At 42.3% G+C, this 26,614-nt stretch overlaps 1 protein-coding gene across 1 annotated transcript in view; it reads left to right on the plus strand.

Moving 5' to 3' along the window:
- The window catches only part of LOC115170508 (uncharacterized), a 50,311-nt gene extending 24,183 nt beyond the window's left edge, over positions 1 to 26,128 (plus strand). The window contains exon 4 of the mRNA XM_029726721.1: positions 26,090 to 26,128. Coding sequence (XP_029582581.1) covers positions 26,090 to 26,128 — 39 coding nt within the window. The remainder of the gene's footprint in view (positions 1 to 26,089) is intronic.
- Positions 26,129 to 26,614: the final 486 nt, after the last annotated feature.

Genomic DNA, 26,614 nt, shown 5'->3' on the forward strand with positions numbered 1-26,614 from the left:
TTACCCAGATTAATACTAAGTGTGCGTGAGCCTGGCATATTTGTGAAGAGAGAGAGAGCGAGAGCGAGAGCGAGAGCGAGAGCGAGAGCGAGAGCGAGAGAGAGAGAGAGAGAGAGAGAGAGAGAGAGAGAGAGAGAGAGAGAGAGAGAGAGAGAGAGCGAGCGAGAGCGAGAGCGAGAGCGAGAGCGAGAGCGAGAGCGAGAGCGAGAGAGAGAGAGAGAGAGAGAGAGAGAGAGAGAGAGAGAGAGCGAGAGAGAGAGAGAGAGAGAGAGAGAGAGAGAGAGAGAGAGAGGGCTGCTCACCAACCAAGAATTCACAAAATGGGACAAACACCAAATTGCGACTCTGCATGCAGAGTTCTACTAAAATATCCTCTGTGTAGAACGTAAAACCCCAAATAATGCATGCAGAGCAGAATTAGGTCGACACCTGCTAATTATCAAAATCCAGAAAAGAGCCGTTAAATTCTACATCCACCTACAGCGATTCCCAAACCTTCCATAACAAAGCCATCACCTACAGAGAAGTTAACCTGGAGGAGAGCCTCCTAAGCAAGCTGGTCCTGAGGCTCTGTTCACAAACACAAACAGACCCCACAGAGACTCAGGACAGCAACGCAATTTGACCAAGTCAAATCATGAGAAAACAAAAAGGTTTGACTTGACACATTGGAAAGAATATACAGAAAAACAGAGAAAACTAGAATGCTATTTGGCCCTAAACAGAGAGTACACAGTGACAGAATACTTGACCACTGTGACTGACCTAACATTAAGAAAATCTTTGACTATATACAGACTCAGTGAGCATAGCCTTGCTATTGAGAAAGGCCGCCGAAGCAGACCTGGCTCTCAAGAGAAGACAGGCTATGTGCACATTGCCCACAAAATGAGGTAGAAACTGAGCTGCACTTCCTAACCTCCTCCCAAATATATGACCATATTAGAGACACATATTTCCCTCAGATTCCACAGACCCACAAAGCATTTGAAAACAATCAAATTTTGATAAACTCCCATATATATTGGGTGAAATACAACAGTGTACCATCACAGCAGCAATATTTGTGACCTGTTGCCACAAGAAGGGCAACCAGTGAGTAACAAACACCATTGGAAATACAAACTATATTTATTTTCCCTTTTGCACTTTAACTATTTGCACATCATTACACCGCTTTATAGACATAATATGAACTATATATGGAACTTTTGTGAGTGTAATGTTTACTGTTAATGTTTTATTATTTATTCCACTTTAGTTTATTATCTAATTCACTTCCTTTGGCAATGTTAACATATGTTTCCCATGCCAATAAAGCCCCTGAGAGAGAGAGAGAGAAGAACATGGCTCTCCTACTGTATGTTTCTGTTTGGTCTTGGTTGTTGCTCTCCTACTGTATGTTTGTTTGGTCTTGGTTGTTGCTCTCCTACTGTATGTTTCTGTTTGGTCTTGGTTGTTGCTCTCCTACTGTATGTTTCTGTTTGGTCTTGGTAGTTGCTCTCCTACTGTATGTTTCTGTTTGGTCTTGGTTGTTGCTCTCCTACTGTATGATTCTGTTTGGTCTTGGTTGTTGCCCTCCTACTGTATGTTTCTGTTTGGTCTTGGTTGTTGCTCTCCTACTGTATGTTTCTGGTTTGGTCTTGGTTGTTGCCCTCCTACTGTATGTTTCTGTTTGGTCTTGGTTGTGGCTCTCCTACTAAATGCTTCTGGTTTGGTCTTGTTTGTTAGTCTCCTACCATATGGTACTGGTTTGGTGTTGCTAAATTACAGAGCAGAATACTGGGTGCACGATATGAATGCATCATACTCTTATCTGCTAACATGTGGGTCTGACCTTCTCTGTGCATCTGTGTGGTGCATCACAGACGACAAGGGGAATAGTAGGTCAATGTGTGTCAGCAATTCACTGTGACGTACAAACAAAGAAACAGGTCATTGTGCTAGAGCTAGATTTGACCTTACTGCTATATCTCCACCTTCTCTCTAGTTTATAGCAGGGTATGCTAATATCATAGAGAATATGACTTTCTGACTCCATCGTCATCCAGGATTTAGAACTTGGAGGCTAATCTTCCTAATTAACCACTTGGGACAAAGGAATAGAGACAGGAAGGTATTAAAGATACTGAATCGTACACAAGACACTTGGGATTTAGAGGACCAGCATCAGGGAGGTATTTCCAGTACTGAAACGTACAACAAGACACTTGGGACTTAGAGGAATGGAACCAGGGAGGTCTTACCAAGTCTGAATCGTACACAAGACAGACAAACACAGAGTTAAGACAGATGGAGAGACAGAAATATAAACAGGCAGGCAAGTTGTGAGCTTTCTATAAACCTTTACAGAAAAATACTTTGGGGAGACCGATATAGAACACATATTCATCATATAAATACTTTACTAGGGCATACAAAATGTGATATGTGCTAGGTGCAGAAGTCAACCAAACGCTTTTTTAGCTCTATGCCAACATATTTTTATCCCACAACAAATACGTTGCACTCTCTGCACTCCCCTCTCTGTAGCCAAGAGTTGTACGTCAGAGAAGCTGACAAAATCAAACTACTAAACTCTTGTATCTAAAAATAGATCACTGATGAGAGCAATTCTCTACAGTGCTAATTGAAATCACAAGTTTCCAATGTGTGAGGGCTGGCTAAGTGAATAAATTGCTATCTATGACAACAGTAGCACTCGCATTCGTTATACTTATTCTTAAAAATACCAGGTAATTAAGTCTGCCTACCTACTCTTGCCACATATTATTATAAGAGGTTCGTCAGAGTTTGCAACTGAGCTTAGCGTTTCGGGAAAAATAAAACTATTGCAGATGAAATTGTTACTTTTCATCTCCTTGGCAAGATGAGTTTCCTGTAATGAAATCTAACTAAGGGGGCAGATCAAACAGCATTGAACTCTCTGGCACTGTCCTGAAACAACGCCTGGCCTCTAGTCCCGAGGCACATGTTTAGATCTGAGAGGAGTGGATATATTCCACCTACAGTAGCTTATCAGAGGAACATGTGGAGCAACTACCATAGTAGATTAGGACCTAGAGGTAGAGGCCTAGTGACTGTCTCTGGACATTTGCCAACACAATATTTTGCCTTTTCGTATTGAATGGATCAATATACTGTAGTATTTATATACTACAGTATACTACAGTATTTTTTTGTCTTTTTATGGTGTTTTGAGTAAATATGGTTCTAAGGGTTTATGGATGGTTAAAGTTAGTGTTGATTCTATACTGAGATTGTTGAGCCGGCTGCTGACCAACCTCACCTGACCCTGTGTGTATAGGGAGAGACAGGAGACAGATGCTGGGTCATGTCGATAATATACCTGGAGGAGACTTAGGCTGTGTTGGCTAAACTTGTTTAACATGTCTGGAGGAGACTTAGATTGTGTTGGTTAAACTTCTTTAACATGCCCGGAGGAGACTTAGATTGTTGGTTAAACTTCTTTAACATGTCTGGAGGAGACTCAGGTTGTGCCATCTAGTGGATATAAATGAATACAGCTATGTGCTTTTACCACCTGGCTATATTTAACATGCCCAGAGGAGAATTAGGTTGTGTAAGTTCATTTTCATACTGTATAAGATGAATCAATGTAATAAAAATTCTGTAGAAATCTCCTAAAGCAAAAATAAACAAATAATACATTATCTGATGCAATTGATTTAGACAGGGGCAAAAGACAGACATCTTGTCACAAAATCCTTAGTGCTGTTGTAAGGAGGACCAAGGCGCAGCGGAAGTGTGGATACTCATATTTTAATTTTCAAAAAAAGGAGTAGAGCATCCACTGAAAAAACAATAAACACCACAGTGACAGTCTTACAGGCATACAAAACGCAGTGTAAAAACAACCACCCACAAACCCCAGTGACAAACAACTCCTACATATATGACTCCCAATCAGGAACAACGATTCCCAGCTGTTCCTGATTAGGAGTCACAAGACACACACAAGACTGCCACGTCCTGACCCCCAAACTACTACCACAGCTCCATCTGCTGGTCAGGACGTGACAGTACCCCCCCCCCCCCCTCAAGGTGCATACCCCGGAATGCACCTAACCACAAAAAAAAACACCAACAAACAAAAATCCCCAACAAAACCCATAAACACTAACCCAAAACAATAAGGGAGGGAAGGGAGGGTGGCTGCCGTCACCGACGCCACTGTGCTACACCCTCCCTCCCCAACCCACCTATCCTGGAGGTGGCTCAGGTGCAGGCCGTTCCTGGCTGTCTGGGCAGTCTGGCAGCTCGGGACAGTCTGGGCAGTCTGGCAGCTCGGGGCAGTCTGGGCAGTCTGGCAGCTCGGGGCAGTCTGGGCAGTCTGGCAGCTCGGGGCAGTCTGGGCAGTCTGGCAGCTCGGGGCAGTCTAGGCAGTCCGGCAGCTCGGGGCAGCTCGGGGCAGTCCGGCAGCTCGGGGCAGCTCGGGGCAGTCCGGCAGCTCCGGGCAGCTCGGGGCAGTCCGGCAGCTCCGGGCAGCTCGGGGCAGTCCGGCAGCTCCGGGCAGCTCGGGGCAGTCCGGCAGCTCCGGGCAGTCTGGCCGCTCCGGCAGTTCAGGGCAGTCTGGCCGCTCCGGCAGTTCAGGGCAGTCTGGCCGCTCCGGCAGTTCAGGGCAGTCTGGCCGCTCCGGCAGTTCAGGGCAGTCTGGCCGCTCCGGCAGTTCAGGGCAGTCTGGCCGCTCCGGCAGTTCAGGGCAGTCTGGCCGCTCCGGCAGTTCAGGGCAGTCTGGCCGCTCCGGCGACTGTTGACTGGCGGGCAGCTCCGACGACTGTTGACTGGCGGGCAGCTCCGACGACTGTTGACTGGCGGGCAGCTCCGACGACTGTTGACTGGCGGGCAGCTCCGACGACTGTTGACTGGCGGGCAGCTCCGACGACTGTTGACTGGCGGGCAGCTCCGACGACTGTTGACTGGCGGGCAGCTCCGACGACTGTTGACTGGCGGGCAGCTCCGACGACTGTTGACTGGCGGGCAGCTCCGACGACTGTTGACTGGCGGGCAGCTCCGACGACTGTTGACTGGCGGGCAGCTCCGACGACTGTTGACTGGCGGGCAGCTCCGACGACTGTTGACTGGCGGGCAGCTCCGACGACTGTTGACTGGCGGGCAGCTCCGACGACTGTTGACTGGCGGGCAGTTCTGGTGATGGTTGACTGGCGGTCAGCTCTGACGACTGTTGACTGGCGGGCAGCTCTGACGACTGTTGACTGGCGGGCAGCTCCTGCCCCGTCACACAGCCCTTGTGCCCCCCCCTAAAAAATTATTGGGGGTCCCTCTCGGTCTCCCAGTCCTCGCCAGCCTTCTTCCGCTGCTTGGTCCTGTGTAGGTGGGTGGTTCTGTCACAAAATCCTTTGTGCTGTTGTAAGGAGGACCAAGGCGCAGCGGAAGTGTGGATACTCATATTTTAATTTTCAAAAAAAGGAGTAGAGCATCCACTGAAAAAACAATAAACACCACAGTGACAGTCTTACAGGCATACAAAACGCAGTGTAAAAACAACCACCCACAAACCCCAGTGACAAACAACTCCTACATATATGACTCCCAATCAGGAACAACGATTCCCAGCTGTTCCTGATTAGGAGTCACAAGACACACACAAGACTGCCACATCCTGACCCCCAAACTACTACCACAGCTCCATCTGCTGGTCAGGACGTGACACATCTCCCCTCATGTTTTCACTGGCAATTGAACCACTTGCAGAAATAATTAGACAGGACCCAAACGTAACAGGTATCAGTATTGGTAAACATTAATTTAAACTAAACTTATTTGCAGATGATCTCCTGATATACCTGACCAATATTGAAAACGTAATGCCCCCTTTGCTAAAAATATATGCAGAATACAACAAAATATCAGGTTATAACATTTACGTGAAAAAAAAATAAAAAAAAGATGGCAATAGGAAAAATAAAAATAATAATTCACGATCTACAGCAATCCTTTAATTGGACCACAACCAATATGAAATACTTAGGATAAGTGGCAACAAACAACAAATATGAAAGCAGATCTAATTAAATTGAATAATCTCACCATCAATCTTACAGGTAGAATAACGTCTTTAGAATGTCATGGCTGCCAAAGTTTTTTAATTTATTTTCTGTAATACCGATTACCCCACCGAAGATATTCTTTAAAAAAGTACACTCCGTCATAACATACTTTATATGGGAAAATAACCCAAGGATGTCCAAGGATTTCACTTGCGACATATAGTGCCCTAAAGAGGAACAATGGGTACATGTTGGAAATGTGCATGGTCATCCCCGGAATTATTTTACATGTCTGTTTTCAAAGGATAAAGCTAAGAACATGAGCAACTTCATATTTAAGAACATTATAACTATATGGAAGAAAATGAAACATATTTCACAAGAACCAATATCACTCCCTAGAAACACAAAGTTATGGAACAATCCTTGGATAGCTTTTCAGAATTAATTGATAAATTAGCCCACATGAAAAACTAAAGCCATAGAAATGACTTGGTAATAGGAAATACATTTATTTCCAAACAGCTTTAAAAAGCAATTTTGGGTTGACCAATGTAGATACTTTCAAACACATGCAACTTAAAAGTTTTATATCACGAAACTTTGATATAAAATCTTTTCGATATCAGAGCAATCTTGAGGGAATCCTAATTGAGTAGGTAAAGGATATTCATATGATAGGTAAGCTATACAAAACCTTGCAGAGAGCCTATAAATTGAAAATCTCTCAGAAAAAAATTAACTATTGGAACCACGATTTAAAAATAACTGATATTGGCACAAGATGGAGGGAATGTTGAAACATAACTAACGAAATGACAGTTAATGAAAATGTACGCTTACTCCAGTATAAACTAATGTATAGAATGTATTATACAAGAGACAATATTCACAAGTTCTACAGCACAATGACAGTCATGTCTCAAGTGTAAAACTACTAATGACTCAATAATTCATGCCTCTGGTTACAAAATAGTTGGAAAGATGGATGTCAGAGGTATTACAATGTAAACGTACTTTTAATTAATCTGTCTGTATATTTCAAGATATGACATATGAGGGTGCAGTGAGATATCCGATGGGTTGGACAAAACTCTTCTAATCAATTATCTAACAACAACAAAAGTATATTCAAACTGGATTTCAGCCAATCCTCTGTCGTTCACACAATGGAAAGGTCAAATGCTTTATTAAAAAATGTAAAGAGTGTGGGCGATGGAGAGAAACAAAATGATGCAGTTTGAGGCTATGTGGCAGAAAGTGATGTGTTCTGGAGATAGGGATGGTGGCTAGCGGGTATGTGATGTAGTGATGTTTGTATGATGTAGTCGTTTGTATGTGTATGTTTTATATTGTTTACAAAATACAGTACCAGTCAAAGTTTGGACACACCTACACATTGAAGGGTTTTTATTTATTTTTACTATTTTCTACATTGTAGAATAATAGTGAAGACATCAAAACTATGAAATAACACATTTGGAATCATGTAGTAACCAAAAAAAGTGTTAAAAAAATCTAAATATTGTTTTATATTCTAGATTCTTTAAAGTAGCCACCCTTTGCCTTGATGACAGCTTTGCACACTCTTGGCATTCTCTCAACCGGCTTCACCTGGAATGTTTATCCAACAGTCTTAAAGGAGTTCCCACATATGCTGAGCACTTTTTGGCTGCTTTTCCTTCACTCTGCAATCCAACTCATCCCAAACCATCTCAATTGGGTTGAGGTGGGGTGATTGTGGAGGCCAGGTCATCTGATGCAGCACTCCATCACTCTCCTTCTTGGGCAAATAGCCATTACACAGCCTATAGGTGTGTTGGGTCAATGTGCTGTTGAAAAACAAATGATCATCCCACTAAGCGCAAACTAGATGGTGATTCTCTAGCAGAGGTAACTCTGGGTCTTCCTTTCCTGTGGCAGTCCTCATGAGAGACAGTTTCATCATAGCGCTTGATGGTTTTTGCACTTGAAGAAACTTTCACAGTTCTTGAAATTTTACGAATTGACTAACCTTCATGCATTAAAGTAATGATGGACTGTCATTTTTCTTTGCTCATTTGAGCTGTTCTTGCCTTAATATAGACTTGGTATTTTACCAAATAGGGCTATCTTCTGTATATCACCCCTACCTTGTCACAACACAACTGATTGGCTCAAATGCATTAAGAAGGAAAGAAATTCCACAAATTAACTTTTAACAAGGCACACCTGTTAATTGAAATGCACTCCAGGTGATTACCTCATGAAGCTGGTTGAGAGAATGCCAAGAGTGTGCAAAGCTGTCATCAAGGTAAAGGGTGGCTACTTTGAAGAATCTCAAATATAAAATATATTTTGATTTCTTTAAAACTTTTTTGTTTACTGCATTATTCCGTATGTGTTATTTCATAGTGTTGATGTCTTCACTATTATTCTACAATGTAGAAAATAGTAAAAAAAATAAAGAAAAACGCTGGAATGAGTGGGCGTGTCCAAACTTTTGACTGGTACCCTATATATTTTTATTTTTTTTCTAAAATGAATAAATGCACAAGTCTTTGCTTTTAGCATTAAGTGTAGCTGAGGTAAGGGGCAAGCTTCAAGTGCATTCATGCAGAATCTGACATTAAATTCGGGGGAAAAAAACTATTGAATTAAAGGGGAAGTTCAGCATTTACAGCTATATGCTAAATGGTTCCTTACCCTGAAAGTAGTCTATGGGCCAGGAGAAACTGTAATACACTGCAAACTTCAGGTTACTTTAGCCACCGCTAGCTAAAAATGAGCGATAGGGTCAACTGTGCAATTTTCAAAATGTCATGGCCAAATCAACTCAATAATTTGTTTTGACTTTATTTAAAGGTGATTTGACTTTTTAGGTAGAGGTGGGACCAAGGATAACACTATCCCATTCTATCAGTAGAGTAGTTTTAGCAGGTATTTCTACATGGGAAGCCTTCCTTCAATGGGTTTAAACAGGGTCAGCCTGTACTCTCAAAGAATCCACACTCAATCTGCCACTGTGTTTTTGTTTGGGGTGGCCATTTTGATCAAAGCTCTTCCTCATGTAATGATACCGTCCAGCTATTAATATGCACAGGAACAGAGCATTTTTACAGACATTGATTGTCAGGAACAAACGTAGGAAGCGAGGGGCAGCCCTGTACACAAAGTCTCCATCCCTGGAGTAGGAAGAGGAGGTGGGAAGGGTTGAATAGTAGAACGGAACAGGGTCAAGAACACACCTGGTGTGCAGGTACATCCTCTACTCACACAGGCTGTCGTGGTCACATAACCATAACACTGCTTTGCAAAAGGTCAGATGAGCACATCTAAATATGAGAGAATAGTATGAACACAACTCCCCCCAAGTCCCCAGTCTCTAGCAGCCGTAGCAGAGAGAATAGTATGGACTCAACTCCCCAGCCTCTAGCAGCCGTAGCAGAGAGAATAGTATGGACTCAACTCCCCAGCCTCTAGCAGCCGCAGCAGAGAGAATAGTATGGACTCAACTCCCCAGCCTCTAGCAGCCGTAGCAGAGAGAATAGTATGGACTCAACTCCCCAGCCTCTAGCAGCCGTAGCAGAGAGAATAGTATGGACTCAACTCCCCAGTTTCTAGCAGCCATAGCAGAGAGAATAGTATGGACTCAACTCCCCAGTTTCTAGCAGCCGCAGCAGAGAGAATAGTATGGACTCAACTCCCCAGCCTCTAGCAGCTGTAGCAGAGAGAATAGTATGGACTCAACTCCCCAGTTTCTAGCAGCTGTAGCAGAGAGAATAGTATGGACTCAACTCCCCAGCCTCTAGCAGCCGTAGCAGAGAGAATAGTATGGACACAATTCCCCCCCAGTCCCCAGCCTCTAGCAGCAGTAACAGAGAGAATAGTATAGACACAATTCCCCCCCAGTCCCCAGCCTCTAGCAGCAGTAACAGAGAGAATAGTATGGACACAATTCCCCCCCAGTCCCCAGTCTCTAGCAGCAGTAGCAGAGAGAATAGTATGGACACAATTCCCCCCCAGTCCCCAGTCTCTAGCAGCAGTAACAGAGAGAATAGTATGGACACAATTCCCCCCCAGTCCCCAGCCTCTAGCAGCAGTAACAGAGAGAATAGTATGGACACAGCCCCCCCCCCCCCCCCAGTCCCCAGTCTCTAGCAGCAGTAACAGAGAGAATAGTATGGACACAGCCCCCCCACCCAGTCCCCAGTCTCTAGCAGCAGTAACAGAGAGAATAGTATGGACACAATTCCCCCCCAGTCCCCAGCCTCTTGCAGCAGTAACAGAGAGAATAGTATGGACACAATTCTCCCCACCCAGTCCCCAGTCTCTAGCAGCAGTAACAGAGAGAATAGTATGGACACAATTCCCCCCCAGTCCCCAGCCTCTAGCAGCAGTAACAGAGAGAATAGTATGGACACAACCCCCCCCCCCCAGTCCCCAGCCTCTAGCAGCAGTAACAGAGAGAATAGTATGGACACAACCCCCCCCCCCCCCAGTCCCCAGCCTCTAGCAGCAGTAACAGAGAGAATAGTATGGACACAGCCCCCCCACTCAGTCCCCAGCCTCTAGCAGCAGCAGTAGTAGCAGTAGCACCAGCTGTTGAAAGCATACCTACATGAATTAGTAGCACAGACAGATTGTAATCTCTCATCCTTTCAGCGTCGTATCCCAGCCTGCACCTGAGCAGTAGACTCATTAGGCTAAGAGTGTTTCCATGGAGAGTTGTCCTGAGGACAGTATAATCAAGTGGGGACCTCCTCATAGACAGCACTGTCCATCAGACTGACCACGTCAGGACAAGGCAGACAGAGGGAGGGAAGGGAGAGAGACATAACTAAACAAATGTTTGTGTGTGTTTGTTTAGTTATGTACATCAAATTATGTACATCAAATTTTGGGGTTTGTGTGTTTCTGCTTGCATGAGTATGTTTGTGTGTGCCTGTTTCCTTGCATGAATGCGTGTGTGTATTTTGTGTGTGTGTGTGTGTGACAGAGAAAAAGACAGCTCTATTAAGTGCCATAATTCGTGCGTCACACCAACAAGCAGTACTTTCCTAAGTAAACATTGTTCTAAATGTATCACCAGAGGCTCATGAGAAAAATAAGTGAACACAACTCAAACCAGAATTGTCTCACTGGGTTATTGTGTCACTGTGTCACCGGGTTAGTTGGAAATAAAACGGAAACTTCGCAGGAAACTTGAAGTTATTCTACTTGAAGTGTTATTTAGAGATGGCTTTTGCGTTTTGGAAAACTGGTTTGTCTTACAAAAATACTAAAAAAGACAGTCCAGAAAATCTATATCTATATTTCCTGTTATATTATTCCAGAATAATAGAATGCTTGTTTTCTCATAATTAGTGTCGGAAAGTTATTCACAAACACTAAAAAGCACAAACATACTTATTACATGTCTTTTCCTATTAAAAACAAACATGAAGCATTAAATCCTGTTTTTACACCACTATCCCAATGCAGACTTGCATTATATTCTATAGAATGACTAAAAGCACCAAACAGGAAGATTCAGGGATGAATCGAATCCAGGTCAATTTAATCAAACACCTGAAGGTGAATGTGATCTGGAGAACAACAGTAAAGTCAACACTGAGCTAGATGTCAAAGGTACGGGGCTGCTTTCATAAACTCCGTTTCAGATGTTGGATCATAATTTGATCACTCTTTTGTCGCTGAGAATTTTCCTATACAGAAGGAAATGCAAACTTTGAGTTTTAAAAAGGCTTCTAAAGTTAGTGATTTCCACTTTGAAATTATCAATCTTGATTTGCCCTAACGGAAAATGTGTCAACCCTTACAAAATTATCCATTCATTATAATTCACATCATATTTCAAATGTCCTGTTGCTGCAGGATTATTTTCCTGCTATAGCAAACTGGCTCAAATGAAGATCCTATATCTGGAGGATCACCAGACCTTCAGTTAAGAGTATCACAGGGCTTAATTTAAAAGGCCAGAACATTATCCCTGTACGTTCGGTAGAGACAGACACAGCCAGGCTTGGGAGGGAGGGAAGGAGAAAGGTGTCTACTCTACGCTGGAAAAGGTTAGGTGGTAATGGGAGAGTACACCTAGATCTCCCTCTGCAAAAGCACAGAGCAGTAGTGGACAGGCTGTTCTCTCATTCCCCCGAACTAGCAGGCAAAGGAAAACAGCTGGCGGTGTGTGTGTGTGTGTGTCATACAACAATTTCAAAGTTTTTACTGAGTTACAGTTCATATAACAAAATCAGTTAATTGAAATACATTCATTAGGCCCTAATCTATGGATTTCACATGACTGGGAATACAGATATGCATTTGTTGGTGGGTCAGAGGGTGAGGGCTGTAAAGTGGGATACATGCCAGCAAAGCCACTACACATAAAAACATAGCTGATATGGCTGACTTGATTAAACAAATGTGGTTTCTACTGACAATTGAGATGTACAAACTACGGCATAAGGGGGCGACAAGCGGATAAGAGGCAATCCATAATTTCGATTAAGACATTAATGAGCAAGCGACGACGGACGTAGTCAATATAGCTATTTGTTCAGCACATTTGAAATGTACAGCTACAGAATTCAGAACATGTGCAATTCTTACACTGTACTCCCTGTACAAGTCAGAACCACAAGATAAATAAATGGGGCATATAAACAGACAATGAAAGCTCTTACAATATTTGATGATTACATTTCTCTTAAACAGGTTATAGGCTATTTGTGCACCACCAAGTTAGAACAGTAGGCAAAATTAAGAGGTGAAAATAGACCAAATTATTATGGTGAGGCACATTGAACACCGTTTGGGTCTTTGCATGTCAAAAAAGATACACGTCATATAACACTATTTGACGACTTAAATAAGCTTTAACTTGACACGTCAAATAACACAATTACATTATATAATGCTGTGTGTGCTGAATTTGCACGTGCAAGCCAAGCACCACAACTACTATCAGCAGCACTGTCAAAGCTGTACAAAATAAAGTAGCCAAACAAGCACACACCGGGCCACGAACGATGTGTTTACAATACCGCATTGGTGAAAATACACCAAATTATTAGGGTGAGGCTACTAACAGCTTACTACACAACATACACTAAGTATTACTTTCTTAGCTACAATATACATTTCTCCCTTACATAAACTCAGCAAAAAAAGAAACGTCCTCTCAGTGTCAACCTCGTTTATTTTCAGCAAACTTAACGTGTAAATATTTGTATGAACATAACAAGATTCAACAACTGAGACATAAACTGAACAAGTTCCACAGACATGTGACTAACAGAAATGTAATAATGTGTCCCTGAACAAAGGGGACTTCAAAATCAAAAGTAACAGTCAGTATCTGGTGTGGCCACCAGCTGCATTAAGTACCGCAGTGCATCTCCTCATGGACTGCACCAGATTTGTCAGTTCTTGCTGTGAGATGTTACCCCACTCTTCCACCAAGGCACCTGCAAGTTCCCGGACATTTCTGGGCGGAATGGCCCTAGCCCTCACCCTCTGATCCAACAGGCCCCAGATGTGCTCAATGGGATTGAGATCCAGAATCTTCGCTGGCCATGGTAGAACACTGACATTCCTGTCTTGCAGGAAATCACGCACAGAACAAGCAGTATGGCTGGTGGCATTGTCATGCTGGAGGGTCATGTCAGGATGAGCCTGCAGGAAGGGTAACACATAAGGGAGGACGATGTCTTCCCTGTAACGAAAAATAACACAGCCATTCTATTGAATAGCAGGCTAACGTTAGTGGTTTCATTGCAACGCTTGCAATTAGCCACTGATTCCTTCTAAACGAATTCCAACTTGTTTTGTAATATTTATGTACAATGTCTGATGAGCCCCGATGCGTTTTATCTATAATATCTTTTTATTATTTATCTTCATATGACAATGATTTAAAAGGATTTGCCAATAGATTGTCGACTTCATGACAACTAATGATGACTGCTAGCTAAAACTTTGAAGTAAGTCCAATCAGTCCAATCAAAGCTACTGTAGATATAACATGATTTGGTGTCATTCAATCTGTGGCCAATGACCTTGAGCCTTCTTGCATGGGCACTTCTACTATAACTCTATGGCAGAACCCAAGGGGTAAAAATTTGAGCTCTAACCTTAGAATTGGGGATGACGTACTATCCTAAGACTGACAGAAAACTGTGTCAATCCTGACAGAAAACTGAGCCAATCAGGTGCAATGCTCTCTATTTCTGCTGGCTAGCCCCACCACCACAGAAAGCACTGAGCTAGGCTGAAACATTTTGGAGCTGCTTTACTGAACAAAGCAAACAAAAGACCATGTTTGTATGTGGCTTCATTAACTCAATTACAAAAAAAATCACATTGTTTGCAAACTGATATGTGGCATATATTAATGGCAAAAAATCAAAAAATATATAATTTCTTACCTAAAAGGGTGGTTCTCAAAACAGGTGGGGCTCAGCCCCACCAGCCCTGAATGACAGGTCGCCACTGGGTACTGAATCTGTTGGGGACTTCTGAGAATGCTACAGACTTTATGGTGCAGTAGAAAGATCAGTGTATCCCAAGTCCAGAGATTGTGAGTTTAAATCACAGAAGGGGTCATATTGAAAAATCAGCACTAAGTGATCATGTTAAATGTAACCATATTGTTTAAAGACGTTTACATGATTTTAGCTGAACAGCGTACCACTTACCTTAAAACCCCCATACCGTTTCATTACAATATTTCATTTTCACATGTGAAATCAAATTTTGTAATGTGAAATAGCTGTTTTCACATGTTGAGCAGAAATGTTCACATGAAAACAAAAGAGACACATGAGGTCAGTTGTTCACATTTCAAACCATATGTTCACATGTATCACATTAAGATTTCACATGTTAACACCACCTCTTCACATCTGAGGAGAATAAAATGTTTTCACCTCACATGTGAATTGCATTGTGGAAAAACGTTCACACTATTGTCACGTGTATCACATGTGGGAATGTTGCATTTATTTCACAGGATCATGTTTTCACATCTGCTCCAATGTTTTCACATGTGCAGTTTCATGTTATCACTTTGCTTTTACATGTTGTCACATTTTATCACATTAACTTCACACAAGATCACATTTGAAACACGAGAACACGTGAAATTCATGTGGTTTTTCTGCAAGGGAAAATAAATATCAGCATTCACCAACAATTGCAGGAACTAGAGTGATCCAGGAACCAGCTCATTCTGCTTATCAGCTTCACTGGCTCTTCTAAATAAACTAAAGAGCAGGGTGTCAAATTCCTGAAGGGCCGAATGTCTGCAGGGTGTTGCTCCTTCCTTATGCTTAATTGATCCAATAAAAACTTATTCGGGATCGGTGTCCCTTCCACGGGGTGGTTGAGCTAACGTAGGCTAATGCGATTAGCATGAGGTTGTAAGTAACAAGAACATTTCCCAGGACATAGACATATCTGATATTGGCAAAAAGCTTAAATTCTTGTTTATCTAACTGCACTGTCCAATTTACAGTAGCTATTACAATGAAAGAATACCATGCTATTGTTTGAGAAGAGTGCACAGCTTTGAACATGAAAAGTTATTAATAAACAAATTAGGCACATTTGGGCGGTCTTGATACAACATTTTGAACAGAAATGCAATGGCTCATTTGATCAGTCTAAAACATTGCACATACACAGCTGCCATCTAGTGGCCAATATATAAATTGCAGCTGGGCTGGAATAATACATTATGGCCTTTCTCTTGCATTTCAAAGATGATGGTACAAAGAAAATACAAAAGAACGGTTGGTTTTCACCTCACATGAACACAATTTGAAAGAAAAATCAAAAACCAATGGACACATGGCCCTCCAGGAATTGAATTTGACACCCCTGCTGTAAAGGTAATAACTAAATAAAGAATACTTTAAAGGGCCTTAGCTAAGAGCAACAGCACGTGATGGTTAATATCTAACTCTACTTTACAGTGGAAGAGATTAGAATAGCCCTCCACCTCCAGCACCCGGTCCAACACCAGTTTATTCTAGGCAGTCATTTTACCTTTTACCTAATGATGACAGGACATGTCTTGATGGAGCACACTGAGGTAGGTGACATAACAGAATGATAATGGAACATGTCTTGGTGCAGAACACTGAGGTAGGTGACATAACAGAATGATAATGGGACTTGTCTTGGTGCAGCTCACTGAGGTAGGTGACATAACAGAATGATGACAGGACACGTCTTGGTGCAGCACACTGAGGTAGGTGACATAACAGAATGATGACAGGACATGTCTTGGTGCAGCACACTGAGGTAGGTGACATAACAGAATGATGACAGGACATGTCTTGGTGCAGCACACTGAGGTAGGTGACATAACAGAATGATAATGGGACATGTCATGGTGCAGCACACTGAGGTAGGTGACATAACAGAATGATGACAGGACACGTCTTGGTGCAGCACACTGAGGTAGGTGACATAACAGAATGATGACAGGACATGTCTTGGTGCAGCACACTGAGGTAGGTGACATAACAGAATGATGACAGGACACGTCTTGGTGCAGCACACTGAGGTAGGTGACATAACAGAATGATGACAGGACATGTCTTGGTGCAGCACACTGAGGTAGGTGACATAACAGAATGATGACAGGACATGTCTTGGTGCAGCACACTGAGGTAGGTGACATAACAGAATGATAATGGGACATGTCATGGTGCAGCACACTGAGGTAGGTGACATAACAGAATGATGACAGGACATGTCAGCAGTCACTCTGGACGTGTGCTGCCGTCTCACTCTCTCTATTCCATCTCTATTATCCTTCCTGAAAAAGCGAAACCAATTCCATATCTTCCCCGGCCCCTTTCTGTTCCAAAAGTGGTTGAGTGGGAATGAGTTTAACTCCACCATACAGTAGCATTGAGCATCAGTGAGTAAGTATGAGTGGAAATAATGATAAAACTGTTTGATGAAGTCCCATCTGGAGAAGAAGGTATGTAAAAGTATAAAAGGAATCCATGAATGAATGCTGTGGATGACTAAGGCCAGCCTGTTATTGTGGCCACACATGATTACACTGTACAAAGATGGTTAATGGGATCTGGTTAATGGGATCTGGTTAATGGGATCTGGTTAATGGGATCTGGTTAATGGGATTTGATTAATGTGATATGGTTAATGGGATCTGGTTAATGGGATCTGGTTAATGGGATCTGGTTAATCTAATCTGGTTAATGTGATCTGGTTAATGTGATTTGATTAATGTGATGTGGTTAATGTGATCTGGTTAATGGGATCTGATTAATGTCATCTGAGCAGCACTTCTCTCCTTTGTCCTATCTTTTCATCTTTGTATGTCCTACTCTCACAGATATAAAGAATCAGGAGAGTTATTATTATTCACTGTCATTATTGGGATTGATGTCACTAGTCTTCAACAAGCCTCCTAAAACTAAATGAGTCCCGTAGAGACGTGTGCATGCATGTGAGCATGTGAGAGATTGTTTGTGAGTCTGTGTATGAAAAGGACAAGGCCTCTCAAGGCTAATGATTGCGATTTGACTAGAAACTCATGGGTGCACTTGCAATGGATGCCAGTCCTGACTATATTTCTATGGTTGGTTCTGGCTGTCGGTTTGCTTTTTGCAGATTTCAAAATACAATCGTGGAAAAAATGTACATTTTGGAAAAGAAAATACTAATCTGTCTGTAGAACCAATAGAAGAAAAAATGGAATCTCACCATCACCCAATTTGTAGCTAACAGCAGCACAGTTATTCAAAGTAGCTCATTTTGAGATATGCTATTGCCACGACATGGATTCATCATCATCATTAAGTGAGTCAGAGTTCCACTGGAAATGTTATTTAGTAGCCTACAGTACTGTGGCCAATGATATACTATATACAGTATATACAGTACCACTAGCGGTTCGGGGGGGGGGGGGGGGCAAGTGCCCCTGTGACAACAATTTAGGGGGACCCCCTTGTGGCCCCCCTAAATGTGGAGTAAGAAATCATTTTTCATAACACATTTTTGCTATCGTTCTTTTTTTTACATCCGTTATTAGACAGTGGCAACGCGGAACATGGCCTTTTGCCTGCTAATGCTTGCAATGCAGTGAAGAAAACGATTTGACAACAATAACGTCTAATGTAACTGGCCCCTCTAACAGTACAACTGGCCCCAGCTTGGCCCCCCCAGTTGAAATGGTCTAGAACCGCCACTGTACAGTACCAGTCAAAAGTTTGGACACACCTACTCATTCCAAGGTTTTTCTTTATTTTTTGTATTTTCTACATTGTAGAATAATAGTGAAGACATCACAAATTTGAAATAACACATATGGAATCGTGTAGTAACCAAAAAAAGTGTCAAACAAATCAAAATATGTGACCCGATTCAAGAAACTAGGCATATGTTGCAAGTCACGACTTCACAGGAGAGCCGTTTGAACATTTAAAAAATAATTGTGATCAAAATGCATTTTTTGGCAGAAATGCCTTCTCGAACATGTGAACTTTCATGTGCCTTAATAACAAACTTATATGCCATCTGTAAATACTAATACAATTGTTAAATTACAAGCATTGTTGGTTAAGTCACAGAAAAAGCGAGCAACCTTCCCATTAGCCAAGATTGGCTGAGATGATGATTGGGCTGGACATGCCGAGAGAGGAGTTCAGATTGGTTAGCCATATAGAAGGCTTCTGTCTATGTGAGCTTGTCAATCTGAATTGGTAATCCTGTCGAAGGTGGCTTTTTTTTAATGATTGTGTAGTGAAGCTGCATAAGTGTTGCTTATGTTTTGAAATCAGTGGAATTAGAGTGTGATGGCGAAAGAGACGGAGAAAACACCTGTCTCCCCGGATTACATCTTCAAACTTAGGACAACTGTGGTATGGTATTCCTGACAGGGAGACGTGTCCATCATGCATGATGATGTATACAGGTAAGGTAGTCTAGCTTTAGCTAGCTACATTTTCAGATATTACACGTTTCTAATTTTGACAGAAAGTGGTTTCATTTTAAGCTAAAGTGTACTGTTAGCTAGCTAGCTAACGTTAGCTGGCTGGCTCCCTAGCTGATGTTATTATTCGTTTCCCAGCGCCTTTTGCTTTTCTAGTTAGAGCCTAATGTTAGCTAGCTAACATTGAACCTGGTTGGTTAACTCCTAGCACTATGGAATTGTTGGCACTTTGTTCATTGTTGTATTAACTAGCTAACATTAGCTGGCTGGTGCATTAGCTAACGTTACGTGACGTGTGTGAACTTACACTTTGTTTACCTAACTAGGTTAATTGTTTACCTAACTAGCTAGCTATATGTCTGAAGCTAAAGTGCACTGGTAGCTAGCTAGCTAACGTTAGCTGGCTGGCTACCTAGCTGACATTATTATTAATTTCCCAGAGCCATTTGCTTTTCTAGTTAGAGCTTATGTTAGCTAGCTAACATTGAACCTGGTTGGTTAGCTCCCATTACTGTGGCATTGTTGGCACTGTTCATTGTTATAGAACTAGCTAACATTAGTTGGCTGGTGTCAGTAAACGTCTGCAGAAAAGCGTAATGAAATTGTTGCCAGCGGGCTGTTTTCATGTTATCCAGAGGTAAACAAATCATAGGCCAGAGAGTCAAGTGGTGCGCTCCGAGAGCAAAACGAGATGGGTGGGGCTAAAGCTTAAGTGGGTGTGAACGATGCTGAATGGGTGTAGACAAAGATGGGCTCTTCACTAGATACCAAAACATTCAAAGGTCATTTTCTCAAAAGTGAGTTTACAAGTTGATCAACTTTCAAAGCAGAATTACTTTCCCATTATTCCTCAAATGCAGTGTATGATATACCATTTTGTAGCTCTGAGTCTCTACTTTTATCCAATGTAAAAAAATACCATTTAAAATGTTGTTACATAAGACCGAATCCAGGTGGTGAGTCACATATATTTATATAAAATATGTAAACTAGCCACCCTTTGCCTTGATGACAGCTTTGCACACTCTGGCATTCTCTCAACCAGCTTCATTAAGGTACGTATCTGAAATGCATTTCAATTAACAGCTGTGCCTTGTTAAAAGTTAATTTGTGGAATTTCTTTCCTTCTTAATGCGTTTGAGCCAATCAGTTGTGTTGTGACAAGGTAGGGGTGGTATACAGAAGATAGCCCTATTTGGTAAAATACCAAGTCCACATTATGGCAAGAACAGCTCAAGTAAGCAAAGCGAAATGACAGTCCATCATTACTTTAATACACGATGAGTCCAAATGTGAGATTTTTGGTTCCAATTTTTGGTTCTGCGTCTCTTTGTGAGACGCAGAGTAGGTGAACGGACAATCTCCGCATGTGTAGTTACCACCGTGAAGCATGGAGGAGGAGGTGTGATGGTGTGGAAGTGCTTTGCTTGTGACACTGTCAGTTATTTATTTAGAATTCAAGGCACTCTTAACCAGCATGGCTACCACAGCATTCTGCAGCGATACGCTATCCCATCTGGTTTGCGCTTTGTGGGACAATCATTTATTTTTCAACAGGACCCAATCCACCTTCAGGCTGTTTAAGGGCTATTTGACCAAGAAGGAGAATGATGGAGTGCTTTATCAGATGACCTGGCCTCCACAATCCCCCAATCACCATTGAGATGGTTTGGGATGAGTTGGACCTCAGATTGAAGTAACAACAGCAAACAAGTGCTCAGCATATGGGGCGGCAGCGTAGCCTAGTGGTTAGAGCATTGGACTAATAACCGAAAGGTTGCAAGTTTGAATCCCCCAGCTGACAAAGTACAAATCTGTTGTTCTGTCCCTGAACAAGGTGGTTAACCCACTGTTCCTAGGCTGTTAACTTGCCTGGTTAAATAAATAAATACGTGGGAACTCCTTTAAGATTGTTGGAAAAGCATTCCAGGCAAAGCTGGTTGAGAGAATGCCAAGAGTCTTCAATGCTTTGAAGAATCTAAAATACATTTTGATTTGCTTATCATTTTTTGGTTACTGCATGATTCTATATGTGTTATTTCATAGTTTTGATGTATTCACTATTATTCTACAACTTATAAAATAGCAAAAATAAAGAAAAACCCTTGAATGAGCAGGTGTGTCCAAACTTTTGACTGGTACTGTATATTTTCTCCTAATATTGTACAATCTGTGTGTCACTTCATTGAACTGGGCTATTGTTTGTTTGAATTTAAGACTAGATTGAATTTAAGACTAGATTGAATTTAAGACTAGACTCAGTTTGTCAGTCAGAGTAGCCACTCATTTCGGTAATTTGTGCGGTATTAAAAAATATTCAGCTGTGTTCTGTCATGTAAATGACGTAGAATTTTTACAGGAAGGAAATCCTAACAACCTCCCTGTAGCCTATGCTACAGATGAGCAGTAAATTTACAATGCATCAAATTGCATCTTGGTACACCTGTCACGACTTGTCAAGGAAGTTGGTCCCTCTCCTTGTTCGGCGGTCGACGTCACCAACCTTCTAGCCATCGCCAATTCACTTTTCATTTTCCATTGGTTTTGTCTTGTCTTCCATCACACCTGGTTCCAATTCCATCAATTACATGTTATGTATTTAACCCTCTGTTCCCCCCATGTCCTTTTCCGTAATTGTTTCTTGTAGTGCTTGTGCACGGTATGCTGGTTATCACCGGGTTTTGTTTGACCCATTTCATGTATTGTTCTGTTGACGGTGGTTTTATGTTTATTAAAATGACACCGTTGTAAATCAGTTTTCACTCTCCTGCGCCTGACTTCTCTGGCGCCAGTACGCACCTCATTACAACACTGATTTGTTTAAAAGGGGGTGGGCTACAAAAACAACAAAGCCCCAGGGCCTATGATTTCTTAATCCGGCCCTGCTAATGACACTGATAGTTAGGAAGTTGACCTTACAACTATTTTCTCAGAACTGACACCACTGAGGAGGTTGACCTGATTATTAATTCCTCAGATTATTTACATTTACATTTAAGTCATTTAGCAGACGCTCTTATCCAGAGCGACTTACAAATTGGTGCATTATGACACCACTAAGGAGGTTGACCTGATTTTTCATTCCTCATAACATGAATCCACTGAGGAGGTTGACCTGATTACTCATTCCTCAGAACATGACACCACTAAGGGTTCCCATGGTGATTGATGACATATCCTGTTGTATGCTGAAAGGTGTGTGACTGTAATGTCCAGACACCTGACCAAAATACATCTGCAGGGATATATCAATAGCATTGTCTTCATAATTGATATCTAAAAAAAATTTGTAGCAATGTTAGGGTTGATTTTGCATTTATTCCACATGGGTCTGACGTGAAGAGCTGGTGTGGCCGCTGCCTGGCACACTTTCCACTGCTAAGCTACTCTGGCCCCGACATTGTGTCTCACTCCCTCTCTCTCTCTTACACACACACATAGACACGCACACACACACACCCCATATCGTGCTGGCTCACCAAGGTGATTGTATAAGCCCTAAAGTGGTGACCAATGACTGCTTTATTGAGCCATGTGCAATTCACTGGTCTCCGGTTGTGGAGAGAGGGAGCGAGGGAAGAGGAGGTGAGTTGTTAGAAGAGTAGAGTCCAGTAAGGGAGACTAATGAAGGTGTGTTTGTCCCCTTGCACACGACAGCACACACACACACACACACACACACACACACAGGTGAAAAATACATGGGCCAACACACACATTCTTGCACACACCAGCTACTCCGGTTGTGGAGAGAGGGAGCGAGGGAAGAGGAGGTGAGTTGTTAGAAGAGTAGAGTCCAGTAAGGGAGACTAATGAAGGTGTGTTTGTCCCCTTGCACACGACAGCACACACACACACACACACACACACACACACAGGTGAAAAATACATGGGCCAACACACACATTCTTGCACACACCAGCTACTCCGGTTGTGGAGAGAGGGAGCGAGGGAAGAGGAGGTGAGTTGTTAGAAGAGTAGAGTCCAGTAAGGGAGACTAATGAAGGTGTGTTTGTCCCCTTGCACACGACAGCACACACACACACACACACACACACACACACACACAGGTGAAAAATACATGGGCCAACACACACATTCTTGCACACACCAGCTACTCCGGTTGTGGAGAGAGGGAGCGAGGGAAGAGGAGGTGAGTTGTTAGAAGAGTAGAGTCCAGTAAGGGAGACTAATGAAGGTGTGTTTGTCCCCTTGCACACGACAGCACACACACACACACACACACGACAGCACACACACACACACACACACACACACACACACACACACACACACACACACACACACACACACACACACACACACACACACACACACACACACACACAGGTGCACACATACATGGGCCAACACACACATTCTTGCACACACCAGCTACTCATCTCCTCAGTGTTTCAGGTCTAATGAGCTCAGTGAATCACCAGGCTGCTGGATCTCTTCCTCATGTTCTTCAGTGTGTCAGGTCTAATGAGCTCAGTGAATCACCAGGGTCCTAGATCACACAGCAGCAGGCCAGCCTCTGACAGAGCTGAACCTCACTGGAAACCAGAGCTGGTCTATTCCCCCTTATTTGGTTCTGTGCATCGGCCCTGTGGGTAGTACTGGACATCAGCAGGTCAGATTATGTGGAAGAGAGAGACAGGGCTCTCAGGAAAGATGCAATGACCTATTATAGCTCCCTCTCATTTTGCATGGAAAGTGGATTACTTCACAATCTGTAAAATGTGAACACAACTGGACACATCTTCTCATTTTCAAAGCATGTGTTCGACACAACAGGGTTACTAGCAAGCTTAGTCATTAGTAGCTAGCTAGTTAAGATGGCTAACACAAATCACTAGCTAGCTAGCTGTAGTATGAGTGGAGAGTTGAAGTCATCTGGAGAACCATGTTCCACCGTCTATTTCTGCTTCATGTTGCAAGTTACTGATGACCGACTGGACGTAGCTAGCAACTCCTTGTGCATTAGCTAGACCACTAGGTAGCTAGCTACAGTAGCAAATAACATTAGCCATGAGCTGGCTGCTAATCACTTAGCTTGCTAGTGTCACACCCTGGCCGAGAGGGGCTGTGACTGAACTCAATTCAGTAACATAGATAGGACTACACCACCCTAGGTTTACACAAAGAGCATAGGGAGCTGTGAATAATACTCGTGACACAGGTTCGCTTAGTTTTGGGTTGAGTGGAAGAACATGGAAGGTGAGAGGCAGGTCACAGTTCAGTTTATTTTATTTATCCCATTTATTTCAGTTTCTATAAACCAAGTTATCATTTAGCCATTTGCTTTATCTCAAAAGGAGTGAGCATATAACAAAACAATTAGCACATCCGTCACAATCTGTCACGCTCGTCGTATGAAGGAGACCAAGGCGGTGTGTGCGTATCGTTCCACATCTTTATTAATATGTGAAACTATGCAAGACACAATAAACTATAAACAAAATAACAAACTGTGACGACAGAGGTGCAACATGCACTAACTCAAAATAATCTCCCACAAACAAAGGTGGGAAAAACAACTACTTAAATATGAACCCCAATTAGAGACAACGATGACCAGCTGCCTCTAATTGGGGATCATCCAAAAACCCGAACATAGAAAAACAGAAACTAGAGCCAAACAACATAGAAAAAATAAACTAGATAAACACCCCCAGTCACGCCCTGACCTACTCTACCATAGAAAATAAGAGCTCTCTATGGTCAGGACGTGACACAATCAAACAACAATTAAATCAAACAAAGACAGCGTTCAGTGTAGGTGGAGGGAAAGCATACTACCTTTAAGGGGCGGCAGGTAGCCTAGTGGTTAGAGCGTTGGGCCAGTAACCAAAAGATCGAATCCCCGAGCTGACAAGGTAAAAATCTGTCATGCTACCCCTGAACAAGGCAGTTAACCCACTGTTCCTAGGCTGTCTTTGTAAATAAGAATTTGTTCATAACTGACTTGCCTAGTTGAATAAATAAAAAATGTAAAACTGGGTGGTTCGAGCCCTGAATGCTGATTGGCTGACAGCCGGGATATATCAGACCATATACCACAGGTATGACAAAACAGTTATTTTTACTGCTCTAATTACATTGGTATCCAGTTTCTAATATCATTAAGACAGCTCGGGGGTTTGTGGTATATGGCCAATATACCACGACTAAGGGCTGTATACCCCACCCCCTCGGGCTTTATTGCTTAACTATAACTCAGGCCATCATTTCATCAAAGTCCTTCTCTTAGCAAAACCAAGGCTTCTAAGGGAGCTCTGCTACAGCTTCAAACAAAACGTCAGGCTCCCTTTCAGAATCCAATTAAGAATCTCTGATTCCATCGCTAGAAGCCAGAACAGAGACAAATCCTCATGACAACACATCTGCACTTCCCTCAATTACCCCTCGGGTACACTGTCACTTTCAAAGAGAATGCCACTAAACTCTTAATAAATGCCTGTTCCTCTGATTAACGTCAATGGGTTGTTTAAAGCCTTTTTATCTGAACAAGTATTACCTAAAAAGGCATTCACAATTCCTACTCATATTCTTTCTGTTCATATCTTTCAGCTGTAATTATTACTCATCTTCAACTAATGACATGTTTCCCATTGTAATCTGTCCTCTTTTCGTTAGACCTCTTGTTCCCTTCCTACAGACCACCGCGAACTGGATGGAGCCTGCTGGCAGAGACCTTTAAGGGATCAAACAGCTGAAGGGCAATTGGTGTCATAGGACAGATACCACCTTCCCCTTTAACTAACAGTAACAACTTAGCTCATTAGATGGCTTTCATTCTATTTTTACTTCATTTTCTGACAGCATGGTTTTTTCATAGAGAACCAACAAGTAGGGCCTCCACCAATAACTGTACAACAATAACTGTAACAGGCTCTGTAGAGCCTAAACCTTTATTTTAGGAATGTTCAGGTTCAATATGTGTGTCTGTTACTCAATAAAGTGACATATCATATTATACATACAGTAAGTATCCTATTGTAATATAAACTGTGGAGACAGGCAGTTGCAGATACACTTCCTATAGAATCTGGATATGTATGACATCACTTCCTTTCTGTTCCTTGTCGTGTGACCCCAGGTGGGCGAGGACAGCTCCAACAGAAAGTTCCTGGTGTAGACAAGCCAGATATAGACATTAGAAAATGAACAGGAAAATGTGTTGGTCTTAGAACATAAAGATCATTTTCACCAGAAAAACAAGGAAATGCTTGTCAGTTGTCTTTGTCAGTTGTCTTTGAATTCAAATTATGCTGTCCTTATGTCAATCTGACATATTGTTTATCAGGTGAATAAAAATCTGAAGATTTTGTTTTGGTGGCCCCATGCCGCATGCTTGTGACAGCAGGAGGCTTTGAGTTATTTACAACAGTTTCAAGATAGCTTTTTGAGGGATTTTTTTTTTTTATGTACAGAAACCAAATAGGTTGCCATTTTCAAGATTTATAATAAGCCCAAAGATTGGAAGGTGAAGTTAAATGAAATACTCTGTTGCCTGGCAACAGTAGCTTACTGCTGGTCCTGCCTTACATAAGAGCAAAAGTTATGATGGGGAATTACAGATGAAGAGCTTTAATAGCTTTCCATGATTTTATCAGTCCCTTTG

This window comes from Salmo trutta, chromosome 32, assembly GCF_901001165.1.
Source record: "Salmo trutta chromosome 32, fSalTru1.1, whole genome shotgun sequence".
Lineage (NCBI taxonomy): Eukaryota > Metazoa > Chordata > Actinopteri > Salmoniformes > Salmonidae > Salmo > Salmo trutta.